This window comes from Oncorhynchus nerka, linkage group LG14 (genome assembly GCF_034236695.1).
Source record: "Oncorhynchus nerka isolate Pitt River linkage group LG14, Oner_Uvic_2.0, whole genome shotgun sequence".
NCBI classification, from domain to species: domain Eukaryota; kingdom Metazoa; phylum Chordata; class Actinopteri; order Salmoniformes; family Salmonidae; genus Oncorhynchus; species Oncorhynchus nerka.
The window spans coordinates 15,524,305-15,547,454 of NC_088409.1; the positions used below are offsets into that span (position 1 = coordinate 15,524,305).

General features: G+C 42.2%; 1 protein-coding gene across 1 annotated transcript in view; it reads right to left on the reverse strand.

Moving 5' to 3' along the window:
- Positions 1 to 1,832: 1,832 nt before the first annotated feature.
- Positions 1,833 to 23,150, reverse strand: part of LOC115118866 (rap guanine nucleotide exchange factor 5-like) — a 78,038-nt gene continuing 56,720 nt past the window's right edge. The window contains exons 4-6 of the mRNA XM_065027167.1: positions 4,272 to 4,350; positions 2,152 to 2,299; positions 1,833 to 1,934 (exon numbers count right to left, since the gene is read on the reverse strand). Coding sequence (XP_064883239.1) covers positions 1,833 to 1,934; positions 2,152 to 2,299; positions 4,272 to 4,350 — 329 coding nt within the window. The remainder of the gene's footprint in view (positions 1,935 to 2,151; positions 2,300 to 4,271; positions 4,351 to 23,150) is intronic.

Here is a 23,150-nt window from a genome sequence, read left to right on the forward strand (position 1 = left end):
AACACACAGCCCCAAACAGTACAACAACACAGCCCCAAACAGTACAACAACACAGCCCCAAACAGTACAACAACGCAGCCCCAAACAGTACAACACACTCTCCAAACAGTACAACAACACACTCCCCAAACAGTACAACAACACAACCCCTTTACAGGCCAATAGGGAGTAGGTTGATAGGCCTATAGGGCTTTGGTCAGAATTAGTGCACTATACAGGGAAAAGGGTGCCATTTGACATGCACACAAAGTCACATTTCCTGTTTACCAGCTACATGTTCGGAATTCACACTTAGGAGAAATAATCCACGCATACATTACACATAAATACACTATTATACAAAAGTATGTGGACACCCCTTGAAATTAGTGCATTCAGCTATTTCAGCCACACCTGTTGCTGACAAGTGTATAAAATTGAGCACACAGCCATTTCCATAGACAAACATTGGCAGTAGAATGACCTTACTGAAGAGCTCAACGTGGGGCCGTCATAGGATGCCACCATTCTAACAGGTCAGTTAGTTAAAATTTGTGCCCTGATAGAGCTGCCCTGGTCAACTGCTGTTGACTTGCTTGCAATAACTTGCTGTTATTGTGAAGTGGAAACATCTAGGAGCAACAACGGCTCAGCCGCAAAGTGGTAGGCCACACAACCTCACAGAACGCGTAGCTGTCACGCCCTGACCTTAGAGAGCCTTTTTATGTCTCTATTTGGTTTGGTCAGGGTGTGATTTGGGTGGTCATTCTGCGTTCTGTTTTCTATGTTTTTGTATTTATGTTTTGGCCGGTATGGTTCTCAATCAGGGACAGCTGTCTATCGTTGTCTCTGATTGGGAATCATACTTAGGCAGCCTTTTTCCCTTCTGTCATTGTGGGAAGTTGACTTTTGTTAGTGGCACTATAGGCCTGTAAGCTTCACGGTTGTTTCTTCGTTTGTTGGCGGCATTTTAAATAAAAGGAAAATGTATGCTCACCACGCTGCACTTTGGTCCACTTCTTTCGATGGCCGTGACAGTAGCTCTTAAAAATTGTCTGTCCTCGAATGCAACACTCACCACTGAGTTCCCGAACTGCCTCTGGAAGCAATGTCAGCACAAGAACTGGTCGTCGGGAGATTCATGAAATGGGTTATCATGGCCAAGCAGCTGCATGTGTAATGCCAAGCATCGGCTGGAGTGGTGAAAATCTTGCCGCCATTGGACTCTGGAGCGATGAATCAAGCTTTACCATCTGGCAGTCCGACAGACTCATCTGGATTTGGCGGATTCCAGGAGAAAGCTACCTGCCCGAATGCATAGTGTCAACTGTAAAGTTTGGTGAAGGACGAATAATGGTCTGGGGCTGTTTTGCATGGTTCAGGCTAGGCCACTTAGTTCCAATGAAGGATAATCTTAATGCTACATTATACAATGACATTCTAGACGATACTGTGCTTCCAACTTTGTGGCAACAGTTTGGGAAAGGCCCTTTCCTGTTTCAACATGACAATGCCCCCCTGCACGAAGCGAGGTCCAAACAGAAATGGTTTGTCGAGATCGGTGTGGAAGAACTTGACTGGCCTGCACAGAGCCAGGCCTAATCGCTCAGCATCAGTGCCCGACCTCACTAATGATCGTGTGGCTGAATGGAAGCAAGTCCCCGCAGCTATGTTCCGACATCTAGTGGAAAGCCTGGAGGGTGTTATAGCAGCAAAAGGGTGGGGGGGGGCAACTCCATATTAATGCCCATGATTTTGTGATGAGATGTTCGACAAGCAGGTGTCCACATACTTTTGGTCATGTAGTGTAACTAATTCATCACATTATTCTATTATTCAATTTCTATGGCCACTCACTGTCTGCGATGCAGCCGCAGGAGTTTCTGCAGGTCCTTCTGCTCCTTCTCTAGAGTTGGATACTCATACAGGTCATCCAGGAGGAAACGATACAATGTCTGAAACACAAAGACATCTAATGTCTGTTTTCACCCTCCCGTATCATCATGATATCACTTATTTTAGGGTCATCTCACTGTCCCATATCCTTAGCCTGGCCCCACATTTGTCTTGCCAACTCCTTATAAATGACTAGAGGAGTTTGAAAGAAAGCACAACAGATCTGGAAACAGGCTATAATATCCCTTCTTCTTCTCCTCCCTCGCTCCAGCATACCTTCATGAAGAGTTTAACATGCTCGTCTTCTCGTAGGAAGTCCCTGTACAGTGTTGTCCACTGTGTCACCAGGTGCAGGACCTGACGTTTCCTGTCCAGAACCTCCTTCCCTTCCTCTTTCCCCCGGTGGTGTCTCTTTGAACAATAGGTGGGCTTCGTGAGTTAAGGCATCAGCACAGCAGGAGAGAGGACTCTCAGTAGGCTTTGTGTGTATTGACATTAGCTAGGCCAACAGGATCAACATTTTTAATTGTTCCAAGTTGGAGGTGTGTGTGTGTGGGTGTGTGTGTGTGTGTGTGTGTGTGTGTGTGAGGTACTGTAGTGTGTGTGTGTGAGGTACTGTAGTGTGTGTGTGTGTGTGTGTGTGTGTGTGTGTGTGTGTGTGTGTGTGTGTGTGTGTGTGTGTGTGTGTGTGTGTATAGTACAGTCAGTAGCTTTAGGGGTAAGGGTGGTATACTGTAGTCTAGAGGTAAGCTACTGTAGTCTAGATGTAAGGTACTGTAGTCTAGATGTAAGGTACTGTAGTCTAGAGGTAAGATAAGGTACTGTAGTCTAGAGGTAAGGGTGGTATACTATAGTCTAGAGGTGAGGTACTGTAGTCTAGATGTAAGGTACTGTAGTCTAGAGGTAAGGTACTGTAGTCTAGAGGTAAGGGTGGTATACTGTAGTCTAGAGGTAAGGGTTGTGTACTGTAGTCTGGAGATAAGGTACTGTAGTCTAGAGGTAAGGGTTGTGTACTGTAGTCTAGAGGTAAGGTACTGTAGTCTAGAGGTGAGGTACTGTAGTCTAAATGTAAGGGTGGTATACTGTTGTCTAGAGGTGAGGTACTGTAGTCTAGAGGGAAGGTACTGTAGTCTAGAGGTAAGGTAAGGTACTGTAGTCTAGAGGTAAGGTACTGTAGTCTAGAGGTAAGGGTGGTATACTGTAGTCTAGAGGTGAGGTACTGTAGTCTAGAGGTAAGGTACTGTAGTCTAAATGTAAGGGTGGTATACTATAGTCTAGAGGTAAGGTACTGTAGTCTAGAGGTGAGGTACTGTAGTCTAGAGGTAAGGTACTGTAGTCTAGAGGTAAGGTACTGTAGTCTAAATGTAAGGGTGGTATACTATAGTCTAGAGGTAAGGTACTGTAGTCTAGAGGTAAGGTACTGTAGTCTAAATGTAAGGGTGGTATACTATAGTCTAGAGGTAAGGTACTGTAGTCTAGAGGTAAGTGTGGTATACTGTAGTCTAGAGGTAAGGGTTGTGTACTGTAGTCTAGAGGTAAGGTACTGTAGTCTAGATGTAAGGGTGGTATACTGTAGTCTAGAGATAAGGGTTGTGTACTGTAGTCTAGAGGTAAGGTACTGTAATCTAGAGGTGAGGTACTGTAGTCTAAATGTAAGGGTGGTATACTGTTGTCTAGAGGTAAGGTACTGTAGTCTAAATGTAAGGGTGGTATACTGTTGTCTAGAGCGAAGGTACTGTAGTCTAGAGGTAAGTTAAGGTACTGTAGTCTAGAGGTGAGGTACTGTAGTCTAGAGGTAAGGGTGGTATACTGTAGTCTAGAGGTGAGGTACTGTAGTCTAGATGTAAGGTACTGTTGTCTAAATGTAAGCGTGGTATACTGTAGTCTAGAGGTAAGGTACTGTAGTCTAGATGTAAGGTACTGTAGTCTAGAGGTAAGGTACTTTAGTCTAGAGGTAAGGTACTGTAGTCTAGAGGTAAGGTACTGTAGTCTAGAGGTGAGGTACTGTAGTCTAGATGTAAGGATGGTATACTGTAGTCTAGAGGTAAGGTACTGTAGTCTAGAGGTAAGGGTTGTGTACTGTAGTCTAGAGGTAAGGTACTGTAGTCTAGAGGTAAGGATGGTATACTGTAGTCTAGAGGTAAGGGTTGTGTACTCTAGTCTGGAGGTAAGGTACTGTAGTCTAGAGGTAAGTTACTGTAGTCTAGAGGTAAGGGTTGTGTACTGTAGTCTAGAGGTAAGGTACTGTAGTCTAGAGGTAAGGATGGTATACTGTAGTCTAGAGGTAAGGGTTGTGTATTGTAGTCTAGAGTTAAGGGTTGTGTACTGTAGTCTAGAGGTTAGGCTGGTGTATTATATTCTACAGGTGACCACCACAGCCTGAAGTAAAAGGATATTGTCCCAGGAGAGCCTGACACAGATCACTGGTTGACATGAACACCAGGTATGTCAGCAGGAAGTCATCCAGGAGAGGCTCTGTAAAACAGGAAACACATCATTTACAACAGCATCCAATAGAACTGGCTAAAACTCAGTGGTGGAAAAAGTACTCAATAGTAATACTGTAGTAAAAGTAAAGATAACTTCATAGAAAATGACTCAAGTAAAAGTGAAAGTCACAGTAAAATATTACTTGTGTAAAAGTAAAAAAATATTTGGCTTTAAATATACTTAAGTATCAGAAGTAAAAGTAAAAGTATAAATAATTTCAAATTCATTATATTAAGCAAAACAGACAGAACAATTTCTTGTTTTTTTTTATTGCATTGCCGCATAGACAGGGGCACAATCCAACACTCCAACACTCCAACACTCCAACACTTCAACACTCCAAGACATCATTTACAAACAAAGCATGTGTGTTTAGTGAGTCCGCCAGATCAGGCAGTAGGAATGACCAGGGATATTCTCTTGATAAGTGTGTGAATTGGACCATTTTCCTATCAAAATGTAACGAGTACTTTTGTGTATCAGGGAAATGTATGGAGTAAAAGTACATTATTTCGTTTATGAATGTAGTGTAGTAAAAGTTGCCAAAATTATAAATAGTTGTCACGCCCTGACCTTAGTATTCTTTGTTTTCTTTATTATTTTGGTTAGGTCAGGGTGTGACATGGGTGATGTATGTGTTTTGGTCCTGTCTAGGGGTTTTGCATGTCTATGGGTGTTCACTCGTCTAGGTGTTATGTATCTCTATGGTTGTCTAGAGTGGTTCTCAATTAGAGGCAGCTGTTTATCGTTGTCTCTGATTGGGAACCATATTTAGGCAGCCATATTCTTTGGGTAATTTGTGGGTTATTGTCTATGTCTAGTTGCCTGTACATTTAGATTATAGCTTCACGTTCTGTTTGTTATTTTGTGTAGTTTGTTTAGTGTCCGTCTTTATTAAAAGTAACATGTATTCATATCACGCTGCGCCTTGGTCTCCTCCATTCAACGAATGTGACAATAGTAAAGTAAATTACAGATACTTCAAAATAACGAACTTACTAAAGTAGCACTTTAAAGTATTTTTACTTAAGTACTTTACACCACTGCTAAAACTGATTCAAATCCAATGTAATTGGATAGAATTTAATTTATTCATAAATTAATGTATTAATAAATTGAATACATTTATTAAACATTTTAAATTATGAATGACCAAACGAAGATTCAAATCAAATCAAATCAAATTGTATTTGTCACATACACATGGTTAGCAGATGTTAATGCGAGTGTAGCGAAATGCTTGTGCTTCTAGTTCCGACAATGCAGTGATAACCAACAAGTAATCTAACTAACAATTCCAAAACTACTGTCTTATACACAGTGTAAGGGGATAAAGAATATGTACATAAGGATATATGAATGAGTGAATGATGGTATTGAGTACAGTATATACATATGAGATGAGTATGTAGACAAAGTAAACAAAGTGGCATAGTTAAAGTGGCTAGTGATACATGTATTACATAAGGATGCAGTCGATGATGTAGAGTACAGTATATACGTACGCATATGAGATGAATAATATAGGGTAAGTAACATTATATAAGGTAGCATTGTTTAAAGTGGCTAGTGATATATTTACATCATTTCCCATCAATTCCCATTATTAAAGTGGCTGGAGTTGGGTCAGTGTCAATGACAGTGTGTTGGCAGCAGCCACTCAATGTTAGTGGTGGCTGTTTAACAGTCTGATGGCCTTGAGATAGAAGCTGTTTTTCAGTCTCTCGGTCCCAGCTTTGATGCACCTGTACTGACCTCGCCTTCTGGATGATAGCGGGGTGAACAGGCAGTGGTTCGGGTGGTTGATGTCCTTGATGATCTTTATGGCCTTCCTGTAACATCGGGTGGTGTAGGTGTCCTGGAGGGCAGGTAGTTTGCCCCCGGTGATGCGTTGTGCAGACCTCACTACCCTCTGGAGAGCCTTACGGTTGAGGGCGGAGCAGTTGCCGTACCAGGCGGTGATACAGCCCGCCAGGATGCTCTCGATTGTGCATCTGTAGAAGTTTGTGAGTGCTTTTGGTGACAAGCCGAATTTCTTCAGCCTCCTGAGGTTGAAGAGGCGCTGCTGCGCCTTCTTCACGACGCTGTCAGTGTGAGTGGACCAATTCAGTTTGTCTGTGATGTGTATGCCGAGGAACTTAAAACTTGCTACCCTCTCCACTACTGTTCCATCGATGTGGATAGGGGGGTGTTCCCTCTGTTGTATAATCATTAAAGCTACCTTCAAGTGTCAGTAGTGTACTTCAAAGATGCAGATCATACAAAAATGTGCTCATAAATTTAAAAAATGAAAAGTGAAAAGTGAATTCCACCCTCTGACATCTTTTGTAAAGTTTTTCTCTAAACTCCTCCCACCGCCTGTTACGGTTGGCTCCAACAGCCGTCCAGTTCTCTGCTCCACCTACAGCCTCTCTGTGTTCACACTGTGTCCAGCTCTCTGCTCCACCTACAGCCTCTCTGTGTTCCCACTGTGTCCAGCTCTCTGCTCCACCTACAGCCTCTCTGTGTTCACACTGTGTCCAGCTCTCTGCTCCACCTACAGCCTCTCTGTGTTCACACTGTGTCCAGCTCTCTGCTCCACCTACAGCCTCTCTGTGTTCACACTGTGTCCAGCTCTCTGCTCCACCTACAGCCTCTCTGTGTTCACACTGTGTCCAGCTCTCTGCTCCACCTACAGCCTCTCTGTGTTCACACTGTGTCCAGCTCATTTAGTACTGACCTGGAAGAACACCACAGAGGTTTTCAATCACTACATTGTCTATTGAAATGAATGTCTTCAGTGAGCAATGTGTAAAACATATTAGCAAACCTGTGGATGGCCACAAAATAAGAACCAATCTGGCAAACCCAATGCATTGTGGAGAAAAAAGTAACATTTGAATATATGAATATAATCATTGAGAAAAGCATCCCCCATGCAGAGAATTTATGAATATACAGTATATATCCCCTACACAATGTCTCAGTGTTGTGATATCAATATGCAAAAGCACATTGGCTTAAAGAAATCATTAAGGCAAAAGGATTTTAAAATTAGATAAGGGTGACAGGTCTCACCCAGTGAAAGTAATGACTCCTAACAATCAGTGAAAGATCCTTGTGCAATGTGAAAATGACTCTAGAACACATATAGAGACCGTGCCAAATGGCAACCTATTCCCTAGTGTTCTACTGTTGACCAGGGCCCATCTAGGGAATGAATGAACACAGGATTGGAACACAGGTTGACAGAGAGAGAGAGAGATTGAGAGAAGATCTCAATGTGTGTGAGTTGATCTTTCTACTGGTCCTGACCTCCTAGTCATTACTCAGGTAATGACTCACACGCTTTCCAATGATGATTATTGCATTTTCATTTGCTCCCTGGATACTTAAGCTACACCCAATGACTTTCTCCTTCCCCGTAGCCTCACGTTACTGTATACTGGGCTGTTCTCTGTCTGCTACAGGAAGTACCGGGGAAGATAAGGCAATACATTGTCAACCTGCTGTTTGACTCTCTAACTGCCGATGCTCTAAATCAAATGATATTTCCAATGCTGTTGTGGCAATCTGATATTTGCTTAGTCTGAACCCACTGCTTTAATGTGTTGACAAGCAACATGGACGTTGCTGCGTCCTTGTGTGCAGACATCTCCAGATTACAGGACGTCATTCCTAGATATATGCTTTGATTTTATTATAAACAATGTCTCTGAACGTGATCTGATGAACAGATTGGTCAATGTGAATATACCAACCCAGCTAGAAAATCAATTCATGGTGGGGTTTTTATCATTTGTTGTGTGTTTCTTTGGTGAAAGTGCACCTTTGTGAAAATAAACTGTTCCATTTGAGAGGAATTTCAAGGGATCTCATCAGAGAACTAGTCAATGACTATTTGCTGTGTTTGTCAGTGGAATTACAGTTTTTTACAATCACTTTGGCACTAATTTCGGGACCTTGGTGTCATTTTTCACAACTCTAGACACAACTCACAACCAATGATCAAAATGCAAATTTGTCAAAACTCTAACACTTTTTCCAATTGCTTGGATAAAATACACATAAAGATAAGATCATTTGTTCATTGAACTAAAATCACCTGTTCAAAATGACACAACTTAACATCAAAGTATTACCATTTCAAAATGGAATTCACACATTACATCTGAGATGACTGTCTATTCATTTCATTGTAAAGATCTAACTATCAATTGATACAACTGCTCAAAATGATAAGTGACTTTTGCATTACTCTTAATGCATAGTTTTATGGAAACTGACTAACAACATTCCATGTTTAGATCATGAAAGTTTCAGGATAACGAGATCCATTGACACCAATTACCGTGGAACATGAACCAATTGGACTACATTATCTATAGATGTAATATTTCATCATCATTCTTTATCAGACACTGTTTCTATGGTCCCATGTACCACTTTTCCAGACCATGTTTTCAGACTTGACATTACTGTACACTCACCGGCCACTTTATTAGGTACACCTATCTAGTACTGGGTAGGACCCCCTTTTGCCTCCACAACAGCCTGAATTATTCACGGTGTTGTACGTTAAGAGATGCCCTTCTGCACACCACTGTTTTAAACATCTGTTATTTGAGCATTTTTGGCCTTTCTGTTAGCTTGAGTGAGTCTGGACATTCTCCTCTGACCTCTCTCATTAACAAGGTGTTTTTGCCCACAGAAATGCCACTCACTGTCAACTCTAGAGAATGTAGTGCATAAAAATCCCAGGAGGGCAGCTGTTTCTGAGATGCTGGAATCACCATGTGTGTCAAAGTTGCTTAGATTACTCATCTTGCCTGTCGAACAACATCTAATAATCTACATATTGAGTTGCAGGCAGCCACATGATTCGCTGTTCGAATATAACCTTCCTTGATGAGCTAAATCAGGTCTGTAGAGTTGATGTCATGACCTATGTCACTGTGTGGGATAATGTCAGGTTCCACCATGCTCAAATGGTGCAAGCATGGTTTCAGGCCCATCCACAATTTACCACCCTGTACTTACCCCCATACTCTCCTTTCCTTAACACGATTGAGGATTTTTTCTCTACATGGAGGTGGAAGGTATATGATAGGCGCCCATCATTGAACCAATGATTCTGCGCCCTCACGAACAAGCCACCTTTCTCCAGGCCATGGATGACACATGCAATGACATCACCATGCCCTGAAGATTCTTCCCAAGATGTTTGGCTAATGAAAACATCCATTGTGATGTGGATGAGAACCTGTGGCCAAATCCACAAGGCAGAGTTGATGGAATCAATCCTTTGTTTTGCTTTTTACAGTAAGCCAGGTGAGGAACACTGCAGTGATGTTTTACAGTAAGCCAGGTGAGGAACACGGCAGTAATGTTTTACAGTAAGCCAGGTGAGAAATACTGCAGTGATGTTTTACAGTAAGCCAGGTGAGGAACAGTGCAGTGATGTTTTACAGTAAGCCAGGTGAGGAACACTGCAGTGATGTTTTACAGTAAGCCAGGTGAGGAACACGGCAGTAATGTTTTACAGTAAGCCAGGTGAGGAACACTGCAGTGATGTTTTACAGTAAGCCAGGTGAGGAACACTGCAGTGATGTTTTACAGTAAGCCAGGTGAGGAACACGGCAGTGATGTTTTACAGTAAGCCAGGTGAGGAACACTGCAGTGATGTTTTACAGTAAGCCAGGTGAGGAACACTGCAGTGATGTTTTACAGTAAGCCAGGTGAGGAACACTGCAGTGATGTTTTACAGTAAGCCAGGTGAGGAACACTGCAGTGATGTTTTACAGTAAGCCAGGTGAGGAACACTGCAGTGATGTTTTACAGTAAGCCAGGTGAGGAACACTGCAGTGATGTTTTACAGTAAGCCAGGTGAGGAACACTGCAGTGATGTTTTACAGTAAGCCAGGTGAGGAACACTGCAGTGATGTTTTACAGTAAGCCAGGTGAGGAACACTGCAGTGATGTTTTACAGTAAGCCAGGTGAGGAACACTGCAGTGATGTTTTACAGTAAGCCAGGTGAGGAACACTGCAGTTGACGTTTTACTGTATTTTTTATATATTTTTGTAGCGAATTATTTTGTATTTGATTCAAAGAAACCTATGTTGTGATTTTATTGCATTTCATCAATAAATTTCATATTTTGTTCAATGATTCCACTGTGTCTGTAGTATTCTCTCTACTAGTCATTTTACAGTGATATATTTATGTGTAGTAGCACAATGAAACATGTGTCACATATTTTGTACTACAATATTTAATGATTTTATGAACAGCTACACAGTGAAACTATCAGTATCTTGTGTGTGGAGGATCTAAATGAATGTTCCGATGGTATTTCATGATAAATGAGTTATTTGAACCAATGATTCTGCAAGTGCAAGGTTTCTAAAGATATGAATGCACAATGCAATGTTTTGAACATTGGACAGCCTGTGTTACAAGTGATGACCGTTTTGAGTTTTGTGCCTAGAGTTTTGAAAAATGACCACAAGATTCTGAAATTAGTGCCAAGGTGATTGTAAAAACTGTAATAGGTTTGTTGTTTGTTTGTAACTACATATTTAGGTCTTGAGTGTCCCGGAAACTATTATTACGTAGGAAACAGGAGAAGAAGACATTTGGAAGTCCAAAAGCTTGGGGCGGGTTGACATTCTGTGTCGTGCAGGGCCAGAACTGATCGTCCAAGTTATGCACGTCATTGAGAGGAAGGAGAGTGCCCGTGCCTGTGAGTGTGAGCGTGTGTGTGTGTGTGTCTGTGCATGCCTGTGAGCGTGTGTGTGTCTGTGTGTGTCTGTGCATGCCTGTGAGTGTGTGTGCGTGTGTCTGTGCATGCCTGTCAGTGTGTGTGTGTCTGTGTGTGTCTGTGCATGCCTGTGAGTGTGTGTGTCTGTGCATGCCTGCAAATGTGTGTATGTCTGTGCATGCCTGTGAGTGTGTGTGTGTGTCTGTACATGCCTGTGAGTGTGTGTGTGTGTGTGTCTGTACATGCCTGTGAGTGTGTGTGTGTGTGTGTGTCTGTACATGGCTTTGAGTGTGTGTGTGTGTGTGTGTGTGTGTGTGTGTGTGTGTGTGTGTGTGTGTGTGTGTGTGTGTGTGTGTGTGTGTGTGTGTGTGTGTGTGTGTGTGTGTGTGTGTGTGTGTGTGTGTGTGCCTGTGAGTGTGTGTGTGTGTGTTTCCAGAATGGATGCCATGCCGCCAGGCCACAGAGCAAAGACAAGCTGTTCAAATCCTATTAGTCAGAATGTCTTCCCTCCCCAGCTCTGTGTAAGTGTGCCTCACAGCCCAGTATTGTACATTCTCCCCTTTAATTTCACACGTACTTCCCAGGGCTTTGTGTGCTGCGTTCAGCTCCACAGAACACTACTCCCACCCTCACGTCATTATGTTAATCCACAGCACAGCATACAGCTGTAGACACATCAGTCACTCAGCTCTTTATGAGGAGAAACATGCACACAGAGCTATGTTCAACACACACACACTAAAACACTGCATACTGGTACTGGCTACTACAGTAGACAACTCCCAAGACCCAGACACACATCTTGTATGATGTGCAAGAACACACACACACACGCATACACTAATGCACACACACTCACACACACAGACACCTCTTGTGCAGATGTGACTAAAATTACATTAAAATTAAATCTCTTGTGTCTGTTCTTTCCAGATAACCCTGACCTGACCCCAGTCTGAGCAGTATCCATAATAAACACTACTACCTACTGAGCTGTAGGATGGGCCAGCAGTATCCATAATAAACACTAATACCCACTGAGCTGTAGGATGGGCCAGCAGTATCCATAATAAACACTACTACCCACTGAGCTGTAGGATGGGCCAGCAGTATCCATAATAAACACTACTACCCACTGAGCTGTAGGATGGGCCAGCATTATCCATAATAAACACTACTACCCGCTGAGCTGTAGGATGGGCCAGCATTATCCATAATAAACACTACTACCCACTGAGCTGTAGGATGGGCCAGCAGTCTCCATAATAAACACTACTACCCGCTGAGCTGTAGGATGGGCCAGCATTATCCATAATAAACACTACTACCCACTGAGCTGTAGGATGGGCCAGCAGTCTCCATAATAAACACTAATAACCACTGAGCTGTAGGATGGGCCAGCATTATCCATAATAAACACTACTACCCGCTGAGCTGTAGGATGGGCCAGCATTATCCATAATAAACAATACAACCCGCTGAGCTGTAGGATGGGCCAGCATTATCCATAATAAACACTACTACCCGCTGAGCTGTAGGATGGGCCAGCAGTCTCCATAATAAACACTAACACCCGCTGAGCTGTAGGATGGGCCAGCATTATCCATAATAAACACTACTACCCACTGAGCTGTAGGATGGGCCAGCATTATCCATAATAAACACTACTACCCGCTGAGCTGTAGGATGGGCCAGCTGTATCCATAATAAACACTACTACCCGCTGAGCTGTAGGATGGGCCAGCAGTATCCATAATAAACACTAATACCCACTGAGCTGTAGGATGGGCCAGCAGTCTCCATAATAAACACTACTACCCGCTGAGCTGTAGGATGGGCCAGCATTATCCATAATAAACACTACTACCCGCTGAGCAGACCAAGCCGTCTTCTATGAGTTAAAAAAAACTACTGCGTCTTAATTGGCACCTGGCCAAAAGCGGTGCACTATAGGGAATAGGATGCCTAAACCAGCCAATGAATATTTAATTATGGGATGGGGCTAGACTCAGCAAGAGGCTTAGTTCATTAGCAGGTTCTGCTTCCCATCATGTACTTCTCTACAGTAAGACGCACTCTGCTCTAGTGGCACATATAGTTCAATAGTACCAAGACATCCTGAAAGGAGTCTCTTATTAATATTGCATTAAAAAGAGAAACATACACACACACACCTCGTGTGCTGCTGGTACTACATTACATCTCTTGTGTCTGTTCTTTCCAGGTAACCCTGAACTGACCCCAGTCTGAGGAGTGTCCATAAAAACACTGCATTTTTTTGTAACGTTTATTTAACTAGGAAAGTCAGTTAAGAACTAATTCTTATTGACAATGACTGCCTGCACTGGTGAAACCCAGACGACGCTGGGCAAATTGTGCACCGCCGTTTGCGGGTCTCCCAATCACTGTTGAGATCAAGCCTGGATTTGAACCAAGTTGTCTGGAGTGACACCTCTAGCACTGAGATGCAGTGCCTTAGACCGCTGAGCCACTAGGGTGCCCACTAATCCCCATTGAGCTGTAGGATGGGCCAGCAGTATCCACAATAAACACTAATACCCACTGAGCTGTAGGATGGGCCAGCAGTCTCCATAATAAACACTACTACCGACTGAGCTGTAGGATGGGCCAGCAGTATCCATAATAAACACTACTACCCACTGAGCTGTAGGATGGGCCAGCAGTCTCCATAATAAACACTACTACCCGCTGAGCTGTAGGATGGGCCAGCATTATCCATAATAAACACTAATACCCACTGAGCTGTAGGATGGGCCAGCAGTATCCATAATAAACACTACTACCCACTGAGCTGTAGGATGGGCCAACAGTATCCATAATAAACACTACTACCCACTGAGCTGTAGGATGGGCCAGCAGTATCCATAATAAACACTAATACCCACTGAGCTGTAGGATGGGCCAGCAGTATCCATAATAAACACTAATACCCACTGAGCTGTAGGATGGGCCAGCATTATCCATAATAAACACTACTACCCACTGAGCTGTAGGATGGGCCAGCTCTATCCATAATAAACACTAATACCCACTGAGCTGTATGATGGGCCAGCAGTCTCCATAATAAATACTAATACCCACTGAGCTGTAGGATGGGCCAGCAGTCTCCATAATAAACACTACTACCCACTGAGCTGTAGGATGGGCCAGCAGTCTCCATAATAAATATTAATTCCCACTAAATCCAGGGCAGGTTATCTTCTATGAGAAGATGGCTACAATAGTACCATGATATCCTGAAATGAGTCTCCCTGCTTGTACAGAAGATATGACATTAAAAAGAGAAAATCCAACTTGTATGGATGGAGAAGTCCAATGGCAATAACTATTGTAATCCTGCAATGTTGGAGATAGGAGTCCCGCTAGCGGTGAAACTGGAGGGCGCGCAATTCAAATAAATAATCAGAAATGTTATGGATTTTAATCATTTACAGTGGGGAGAACTAGTATTTGAAACACTGCCGATTTTGCAGGTTTTCCTACTTACAAAGCATGTAGAGGTCTGTAATTTTATCATAGGTACACTTCAACATGCTTTGTAAGTAGGTAAACCTGCAAAATCGGCAGTGTATCAAATACTTGTTCTCCCCACTGTATGTACATGTAAGTGTCTTATATCAGCTGAAAGCTTAAATTCTTGTTAATCTAACTGCACTGTCCGATTTACAGTAACTTCTACAGCGAAAACATGTCATGCGATTGTTTGAGGACGGCGCCCCACGTCAAAATATTTTTCCGCGGGCACAGGTTTTATACATTCACAAATAACAATTAAATATTCACTTACTTATTGAAAATCTTCCTCTGATTTGTCATCCAAATGGTCCCAGCTATAACATCTAGTATCGTTTTGTTAGATAAAGTCCTTCTTTATATCCCAAAAAGTGTTTCGTTGGCGCCATCGATTTGAGTAATCCACTCGTTCAACATGCAGAGAAAGGAATCCGAAAATCTACACCCTGAACTTTGTTTCAACAAGTCAAAATATGTTTCTATTTACTCCTCAGACACCCTAAAATATATTCGAACTAGAATATTTATTACAGAAAGAAGTATGTTCATTAGGAAACTGATTTTAACAGGTGCGTATTGTCTTTATAGTGCACGCAAACACGAATTTCCAAGACTGTGTCCTTCTGCTAAAACTGATATTTCTTAATTGTTTTTGAAGTTACAAGCCTTAAACCTTGAACATAGACTTTTCTCCTACCATATCTATTGTGTTATATTCTCCTACATTATTTTAACATTTCTACAAACGTCAAAGTGTTTTCTTCCCAATGGTACCAATTATATGCATATCCTGGCTTCAGGGCCTGAGCTCCAGGCAGTTTACATTGGGCATGTCATTCAGACAGGAAGTGGAGAAAAAAGGGGCCTAACCCTAAGAAGCTTTAGGAGACCACAGTAAAGGAAAGAATAGGCTATGGGCTGAGCAATGCTTGGGCTTGTAAAATTCTCAGGTTTTCCTGAAATCCCAGTTGGAAAGGTTCTGGATTCAGGAGGACAGAAGCCGGAAGTCCAGAATCCTTCAACCAGAATTCCTGGGAATATTAGGAAAGTTACCATCATTTTGCAATTCTAGCCATGCTGGAAATATCTCTTACATTATAAATATTACTCACAGTTAACTACAATAAGAGGTCAGGTCGTCCTCCTTACTGTTTTCATGCTGAGGCAGTCTGCAGGATCAGTGAATGGCCTGGGGACATGGACTCTATTCTATTAACCAACGATCAGTCAATTTCTCTGTGTCCCAAATGGCACCCTATTCCCTTTATAGTGCATTACTTCTGACCAGTGTCCATAGGGCTTTGGTCAGAAGTAGTACGCTACATAGGGAATAGGGTGCTATTTGGGACACAGTCTCTGGTCTGCCTTTACTTCACTGAACACAGCTCAGATAGGCCCACAGCCCCTGTTACTACCACTATAACTTGACCAGGGAGAGATTAGTTGAGGACACAGTCCATATCGTCCACTTAATCAGGGAAGGAGAGAAAGAGGCACTCCAGAAGATAAAAATGGATTTGCATGCAAATTGCATGAGACACTGTACGTTGATGTTATTCATCTATATCTCTATGTACTATGGGCATTGCTATCTATTCATATTCTCCCTACAAGTGAAGTTACTTGGGAGAGAAAGCTAATGTGGAATGAATACGTAAGTAAAATTGTAAGTGTACGATTATTATTATTACTGTAGCATGTGCATGCAAATCTATCATACAATGGCCATGACTTCATCCAAACACTCACGTCAAACCAGATTTACTTTCCCATTGTACAACAAGCATCCCAGCTATGCATTTCAATAAGCATTTATCTCTGAAATTATACTAGTAGTCATCTCTGACAATATACCAGTAGTCATCTCTGACAATACACCAGTAGTCATCTCTGACAATGTACCAGTAGTCATCTCTGACAATGTACCAGTAGTAATCTCTGACAATGTACCAGTAGTAATCTCTGACAATATACCAGTAGTCATCTCTGACATTATACCAGTAGTCATCTCTGACAATATATCAGTAGTCATCTCTGACAATGTACCAGTAGTCATCTCTGACAATATACCAGTAGTCATCTCTGACATTATACCAGTAGTCATCTCTGACAATATACCAGTAGTCATCTCTGACAATGTACCAGTAGTCATCTCTGACAATGTACCAATAGTCATCTCTGACAATATACCAGTAGTCATCTCTGACAATATACCAGTAGTCATCTCTGACAATGTACCAGTAGTCATCTCTGACAATGTACCAATAGTCATCTCTGACAATATACCAGTAGTCATCTCTGACAATATACCAGTAGTCATCTCTGACAATGTACCAATAGTCATCTCTGACAATATACCAGTAGTCATCTCTGACAATATACCAGTAGTCATCTCTGACAATGTACCAGTAGTCATCTCTGACATTATACCACTAGTCATCTCTGACAATATACCAGTAGTCATCTCTGACATTATACCAGTAGTCATCTCTGACATAATACCAGTAGTCATCTCTGACAATGTACCAATAGTCATCTCTGACAATGTACCAATAGTCATCTCTGACAATATACCAGTAGTCATCTCTGACAATATACCAGTAGTCATCTCTGACAATGTACCAATAGTCATCTCTGACAATATACCAGTAGTCATCTCTGACATTATACCAGTAGTCATCTCTGACAATATACCAGTAGTCATCTCTGACAATATACCAGTAGTCATCTCTGACAATATACCAGTAGTCATCTCCGACAATGTACCAGTAGTCATCTCTGACAATATACCAGTAGTCATCTCTGACAATACACCAGTAGTCATCTCCGACAATGTACCAGTAGTCATCTCTGACAATATACCAGTAGTCATCTCTGACAATATACCAGTAGTCATCTCCGACAATGTACCAGTAGTCATCTCTGACAATACACCAGTAGTCATCTCCGACAATGTACCAGTAGTCATCTCTGACAATATACCAGTAGTCATCTCTGACAATGTACCAGTAGTCATCTCCGACAATGTACCAGTAGTCATCTCTGACAATACACCAGTAGTCATCTCCGACAATGTACCAGTAGTCATCTCTGACAATATACCAGTAGTCATCTCTGACAATACACCAGTAGTCATCTCCGACAATGTACCAGTAGTCATCTCTGACAATACACCAGTAGTCATCTCTGACAATGTACCAGTAGTCATCTCTGACAATACACCAGAGAGCAATTACATAGATTCATAATGAAGGCTTACGATCACAGTGGTCTGGTTATTAAAAAGAACACATTAAAAATAATGTAGGCCTACTATGTATGTGTCCAAAATGTTCCCCTATTCCCTTTGTAGTGCATTACTTTTAAAGAGAGCTTGGGTCAACGGTAGTGCACTATAGGGAATAGGGTGCCATTTGGGACACATTCCAAAGAAGCAGAATTGCAATGCCTTACGGGTTAAGAATCAGTCTGCTCGTTAGCGAACAGGACAGACCTCAAACCAAATCATCAATCTTCTTTGTTGACAATCTCTTCTCTCGTTAAGTAGATGGTAACACAATGTTCCAGTTGGACTTTGTTTGTTTGTTTGTTTTGTGACGTGTACTTTCTGGTAATGAGTGAATCTGTGCTGAGGGGGAATCAATAGCAGCACTCAGAGGTTTGGCTCAGGGAGAGAAGGCAAGTACGAACCCTACCCAACACTGAGCGATGGATGCATCCCACATGCACCCTATTCCCTTTATAGTGTATCCCACATGCACCCTATTCCCTTTATAGTGTATCCCACATGCACCCTATTCCCTTTATAGTGTATCCCACATGCACCCTATTCCCTTTATAGTGTATCCCACATGCACCCTATTCCCTTTATAGTGTATCCCACATGCACCCTATTCCCTTTATAGTGTATCCCACATGCATCCTATTCCCTTTATAGTGTATCCCACATGGCACCCTATTCCCTTTATAGTGTATCCCACATGCACCCTATTCCCTTTATAGTGTATCCCACATGCATCCTATTCCCTTTATAGTGTATCCCACATGGCACCCTATTCCCTTTATAGTGTATCCCACATTCACCCTATTCCCTTCATAGTGTATCCCACATTCACCCTATTCCCTTTATAGTGTATCCCACATGGCACCCTATTCCCTTTATAGTGTATCCCACATGCACCCTATTCCCTTTATAGTGCACCCTATTCCCTTTATAGTGTATCCCACATGCATCCTATTCCCTTTATAGTGTATCCCACATGCACCCTATTCCCTTTATAGTGTATCCCACATGCACCCTATTCCCTTTATAGTGTATCCCACATGCACCCTATTCCCTTTATAGTGTATCCCACATGCACCCTATTCCCTTTATAGTGTATCCCACATGGCACCCTATTCCCTTTATAGTGTATCCCACATGCACCCTATTCCCTTTATAGTGTATCCCACATGCACCCTATTCCCTTTATAGTGTATCCACCCTATTCCCTTTATAGTGTATCCCACCACCTATTCCCTTTATAGTGTATCCCACATGCACCCTATTCCCTTTATAGTGTATCCCACATGCACCCTATTCCCTTTATAGTGTATCCCACATGCACCCTATTCCCTTTATAGTGTATCCCACATGCACCCTATTCCCTTTATAGTGTATCCCACATGCACCCTATTCCCTTTATAGTGTATCCCACATTCACCCTATTCCCTTTATAGTGTATCCCACATGGCACCCTATTCCCTTTATAGTGTATCCCACATGGCACCCTATTCCCTTTATAGTGTATCCCACATGCACCCTATTCCCTTTATAGTGTATCCCACATGCACCCTATTCCCTTTATAGTGTATCCCACATTCACCCTATTCCCTTTATAGTGTATCCCACATTCACCCTATTCCCTTTATAGTGTATCCCCCACCCTATTCCCCCTATTCCCTTTATAGTGTATCCCACATGCACCCTATTCCCTTTATAGTGTATCCCCACCCTATTCCTTTATAGTGTATCCCACATTCCCTTTATAGTGTATCCCACATGCACCCTATTCCCTTTATAGTGTATCCCACATGCACCCTATTCCCTTTATAGTGTATTCACCCTATTCCCTTTATAGTGTATCCCACATTCACCCTATTCCCTTTATAGTGTATCCCACATTCACCCTATTCCTTTATAGTGTATTCCCTATTCCTTTATAGTGTATCCCACATGCACCCTATTCCCTTTATAGTGTATCCCACATGCACCCTATTCCCTTTATAGTGTATCCCACATTCACCCTATTCCCTTTATAGTGTATCCCACATGCACCCTATTCCCTTTATAGTGTATCCCACATTCACCCTATTCCCTTTATAGTGTATCCCACATGCACCCTATTCCCTTTATAGTGTATCCACCCTATTCCCTTTATAGTGTATCCCACATGCACCCTATTCCCTTTATAGTGTATCCCACATTCACCCTATTCCCTTTATAGTGTATCCCTACATGGCACCCTATTCCTTTATAGTGTATCCACATGGCACCCTATTCCCTTTATAGTGTATCCCACATTCACCCTATTCCTTTATAGTGTATCCCACATATTCCCTTTATAGTGTATCCCACATTCACCCTATTCCCTTTATAGTGTATCCCACATGGCACCCTATTCCCTTTATAGTGTATCCCACATTCACCCTATTCCCTTTATAGTGTATCCCACATTCACCCTATTCCCTTTATAGTGTATCCCACATGCACCCTATTCCCTTTATAGTGTATCCCACATTCACCCTATTCCCTTTATAGTGTATCCCACATGCACCCTATTCCCTTTATAGTGTATCCCACATTCACCCTATTCCCTTTATAGTGTATCCCACATGGCACCCTATTCCCTTTATAGTGTATCCCACATAGTGCACCCTATTCCTTTATAGTGTATCCCACATTCACCCTATTCCCTTTATAGTGTATCCCTATTCCCTTTATAGTGTATCCCACATGCACCCTATTCCCTTTATAGTGTATCCCACATGCACCCTATTCCCTTTATAGTGTATCCCACATTCACCCTATTCCCTTTATAGTGTATCCACACTTTATAGTGCACCCTATTCCCTTTATAGTGTATCCCACATTCACCCTATTCCCTTTATAGTGTATCCCACATGCACCCTATTCCCTTTATAGTGTATCCCACATGCACCCTATTCCCTTTATAGTGTATCCCACATGCACCCTATTCCCTTTATAGTGTATCCCACATTCACCCTATTCCCTTTATAGTGTATCCCACATGCACCCTATTCCCTTTATAGTGTATCCCACATGCACCCTATTCCCTTTATAGTGTATCCCACATGCACTATTCCCTTTATAGTGTATATTCCCTTTATAGTGTATCCCACATGCACCCTATTCCCTTTATAGTGTATCCCACATGCACCCTATTCCCTTTATAGTGTATCCCACATGCACCCTATTCCCTTTATAGTGTATCCCTTTATAGTGTATCCACATTCACCCTATTCCCTTTATAGTGTATCCCACATGCACCCTATTCCCTTTATAGTGTATCCCACATGCACCCTATTCCCTTTATAGTGTATCCCACATGGCACCCTATTCCCTTTATAGTGTATCCCACATGCACCCTATTCCCTTTATAGTGTATCCCACATGCACCCTATTCCCTTTATAGTGTATCCCACATTCACCCTATTCACTTTATAGTGTATCCCACATTCACCCTATTCCCTTTATAGTGTATCCCTTTATAGTGTATCCCACATGCACCCTATTCCCTTTATAGTGTATCCCACATGCACCCTATTCCCTTTATAGTGTATCCCACATTCACCCTATTCCCTTTATAGTGTATCCCACATGCACCCTATTCCCTTTATAGTGTATCCCACATGCACCCTATTCCCTTTATAGTGTATCCCACATTCACCCTATTCCCTTTATAGTGTATCCCACATGGCACCCTATTCCCTTTATAGTGTATCCCACATGCACCCTATTCCCTTTATAGTGTATCCCACATGCACCCTATTCCCTTTATAGTGTATCCCACATGCACCCTATTCCCTTTATAGTGTATCCACATGCACCCTATTCCCTTTATTATATGCACCCTATTCCTTTATAGTGTATCCCACATGCACCCTATTCCTTTATAGTGTATCCCACATGCACCCTATTCCCTTTATAGTGTATCCCACATGCACCCTATTCCCTTTATAGTGTATCCCACATGCACCCTATTCCCTTTATAGTGTATCCCACATGCACCCTATTCCCTTTATAGTGTATCCCACATGCACCCTATTCCCTTTATAGTGTATCCCACATGCACCCTATTCCCTTTATAGTGTATCCCACATGCACCCTATTCCCTTTATAGTGTATCCCACATTCACCCTATTCCCTTTATAGTGTATCCCACATTCACCCTATTCCCTTTATAGTGTATCCCACATTCACCCTATTCCCTTTATAGTGTATCCCACATGGCACCCTATTCCCTTTATAGTGTATCCCACATTCACCCTATTCCCTTTATAGTGTATCCCACATGGCACCCTATTCCCTTTATAGTGTATCCCACATTCACCCTATTCCCTTTATAGTGTATCCCACATTCACCCTATTCCCTTTATAGTGTATCCCACATTCACCCTATTCCCTTTATAGTGTATCCCACATGCACCCTATTCCCTTTATAGTGTATCCCACATTCACCCTATTCCCTTTATAGTGTATATCCCATTCCCTTTATGTGTATCCCTACCCTATTCCCTTTATAGTGTATCCCACATTCACCCTATTCCCTTTATAGTGTATCCCCATTCATTCCCTATTCCTTTATAGTGTATCCCATTCACCCATTCTTTATACCCTATTCCCTTTATAGTGTATCCCACATGCACCCTATTCCCTTTATAGTGTATCCCACATGGCACCCTATTCCCTTTATAGTGTATCCCACATGCACCCTATTCCTTTATAGTGTATCCCACATGGCACCCTATTCCCTTTATAGTGTATATCCACATGCACCCTATTCCTTTATAGTGTATCCCACATGCACCCTATTCCCTTTATAGTGTATGTATTCCTTTATAGTGTATCCCACATGGTACCCTATTCCCTTTATAGTGTATTCCACATGCATCCTATTCCCTTTATAGTGTATCCCACATGGTACCCTATTCCCTTTATAGTGTATCCCACATGCACCCTATTCCCTTTATAGTGTATCCCACATGCACCCTATTCCCTTTATAGTGTATTCCACATGCACCCTATTCCCTTTATAGTGTATCCCACATTCACCCTATTCCCTTTATAGTGTATCCCACATGGCACCCTATTCCCTTTATAGTGTATCCCACATTCACCCTATTCCCTTTATAGTGTATCCCACATTCACCCTATTCCCTTTATAGTGTATCCCACATGCACCCTATTCCCTTTATAGTGTATCCCACATGGCACCCTATTCCCTTCA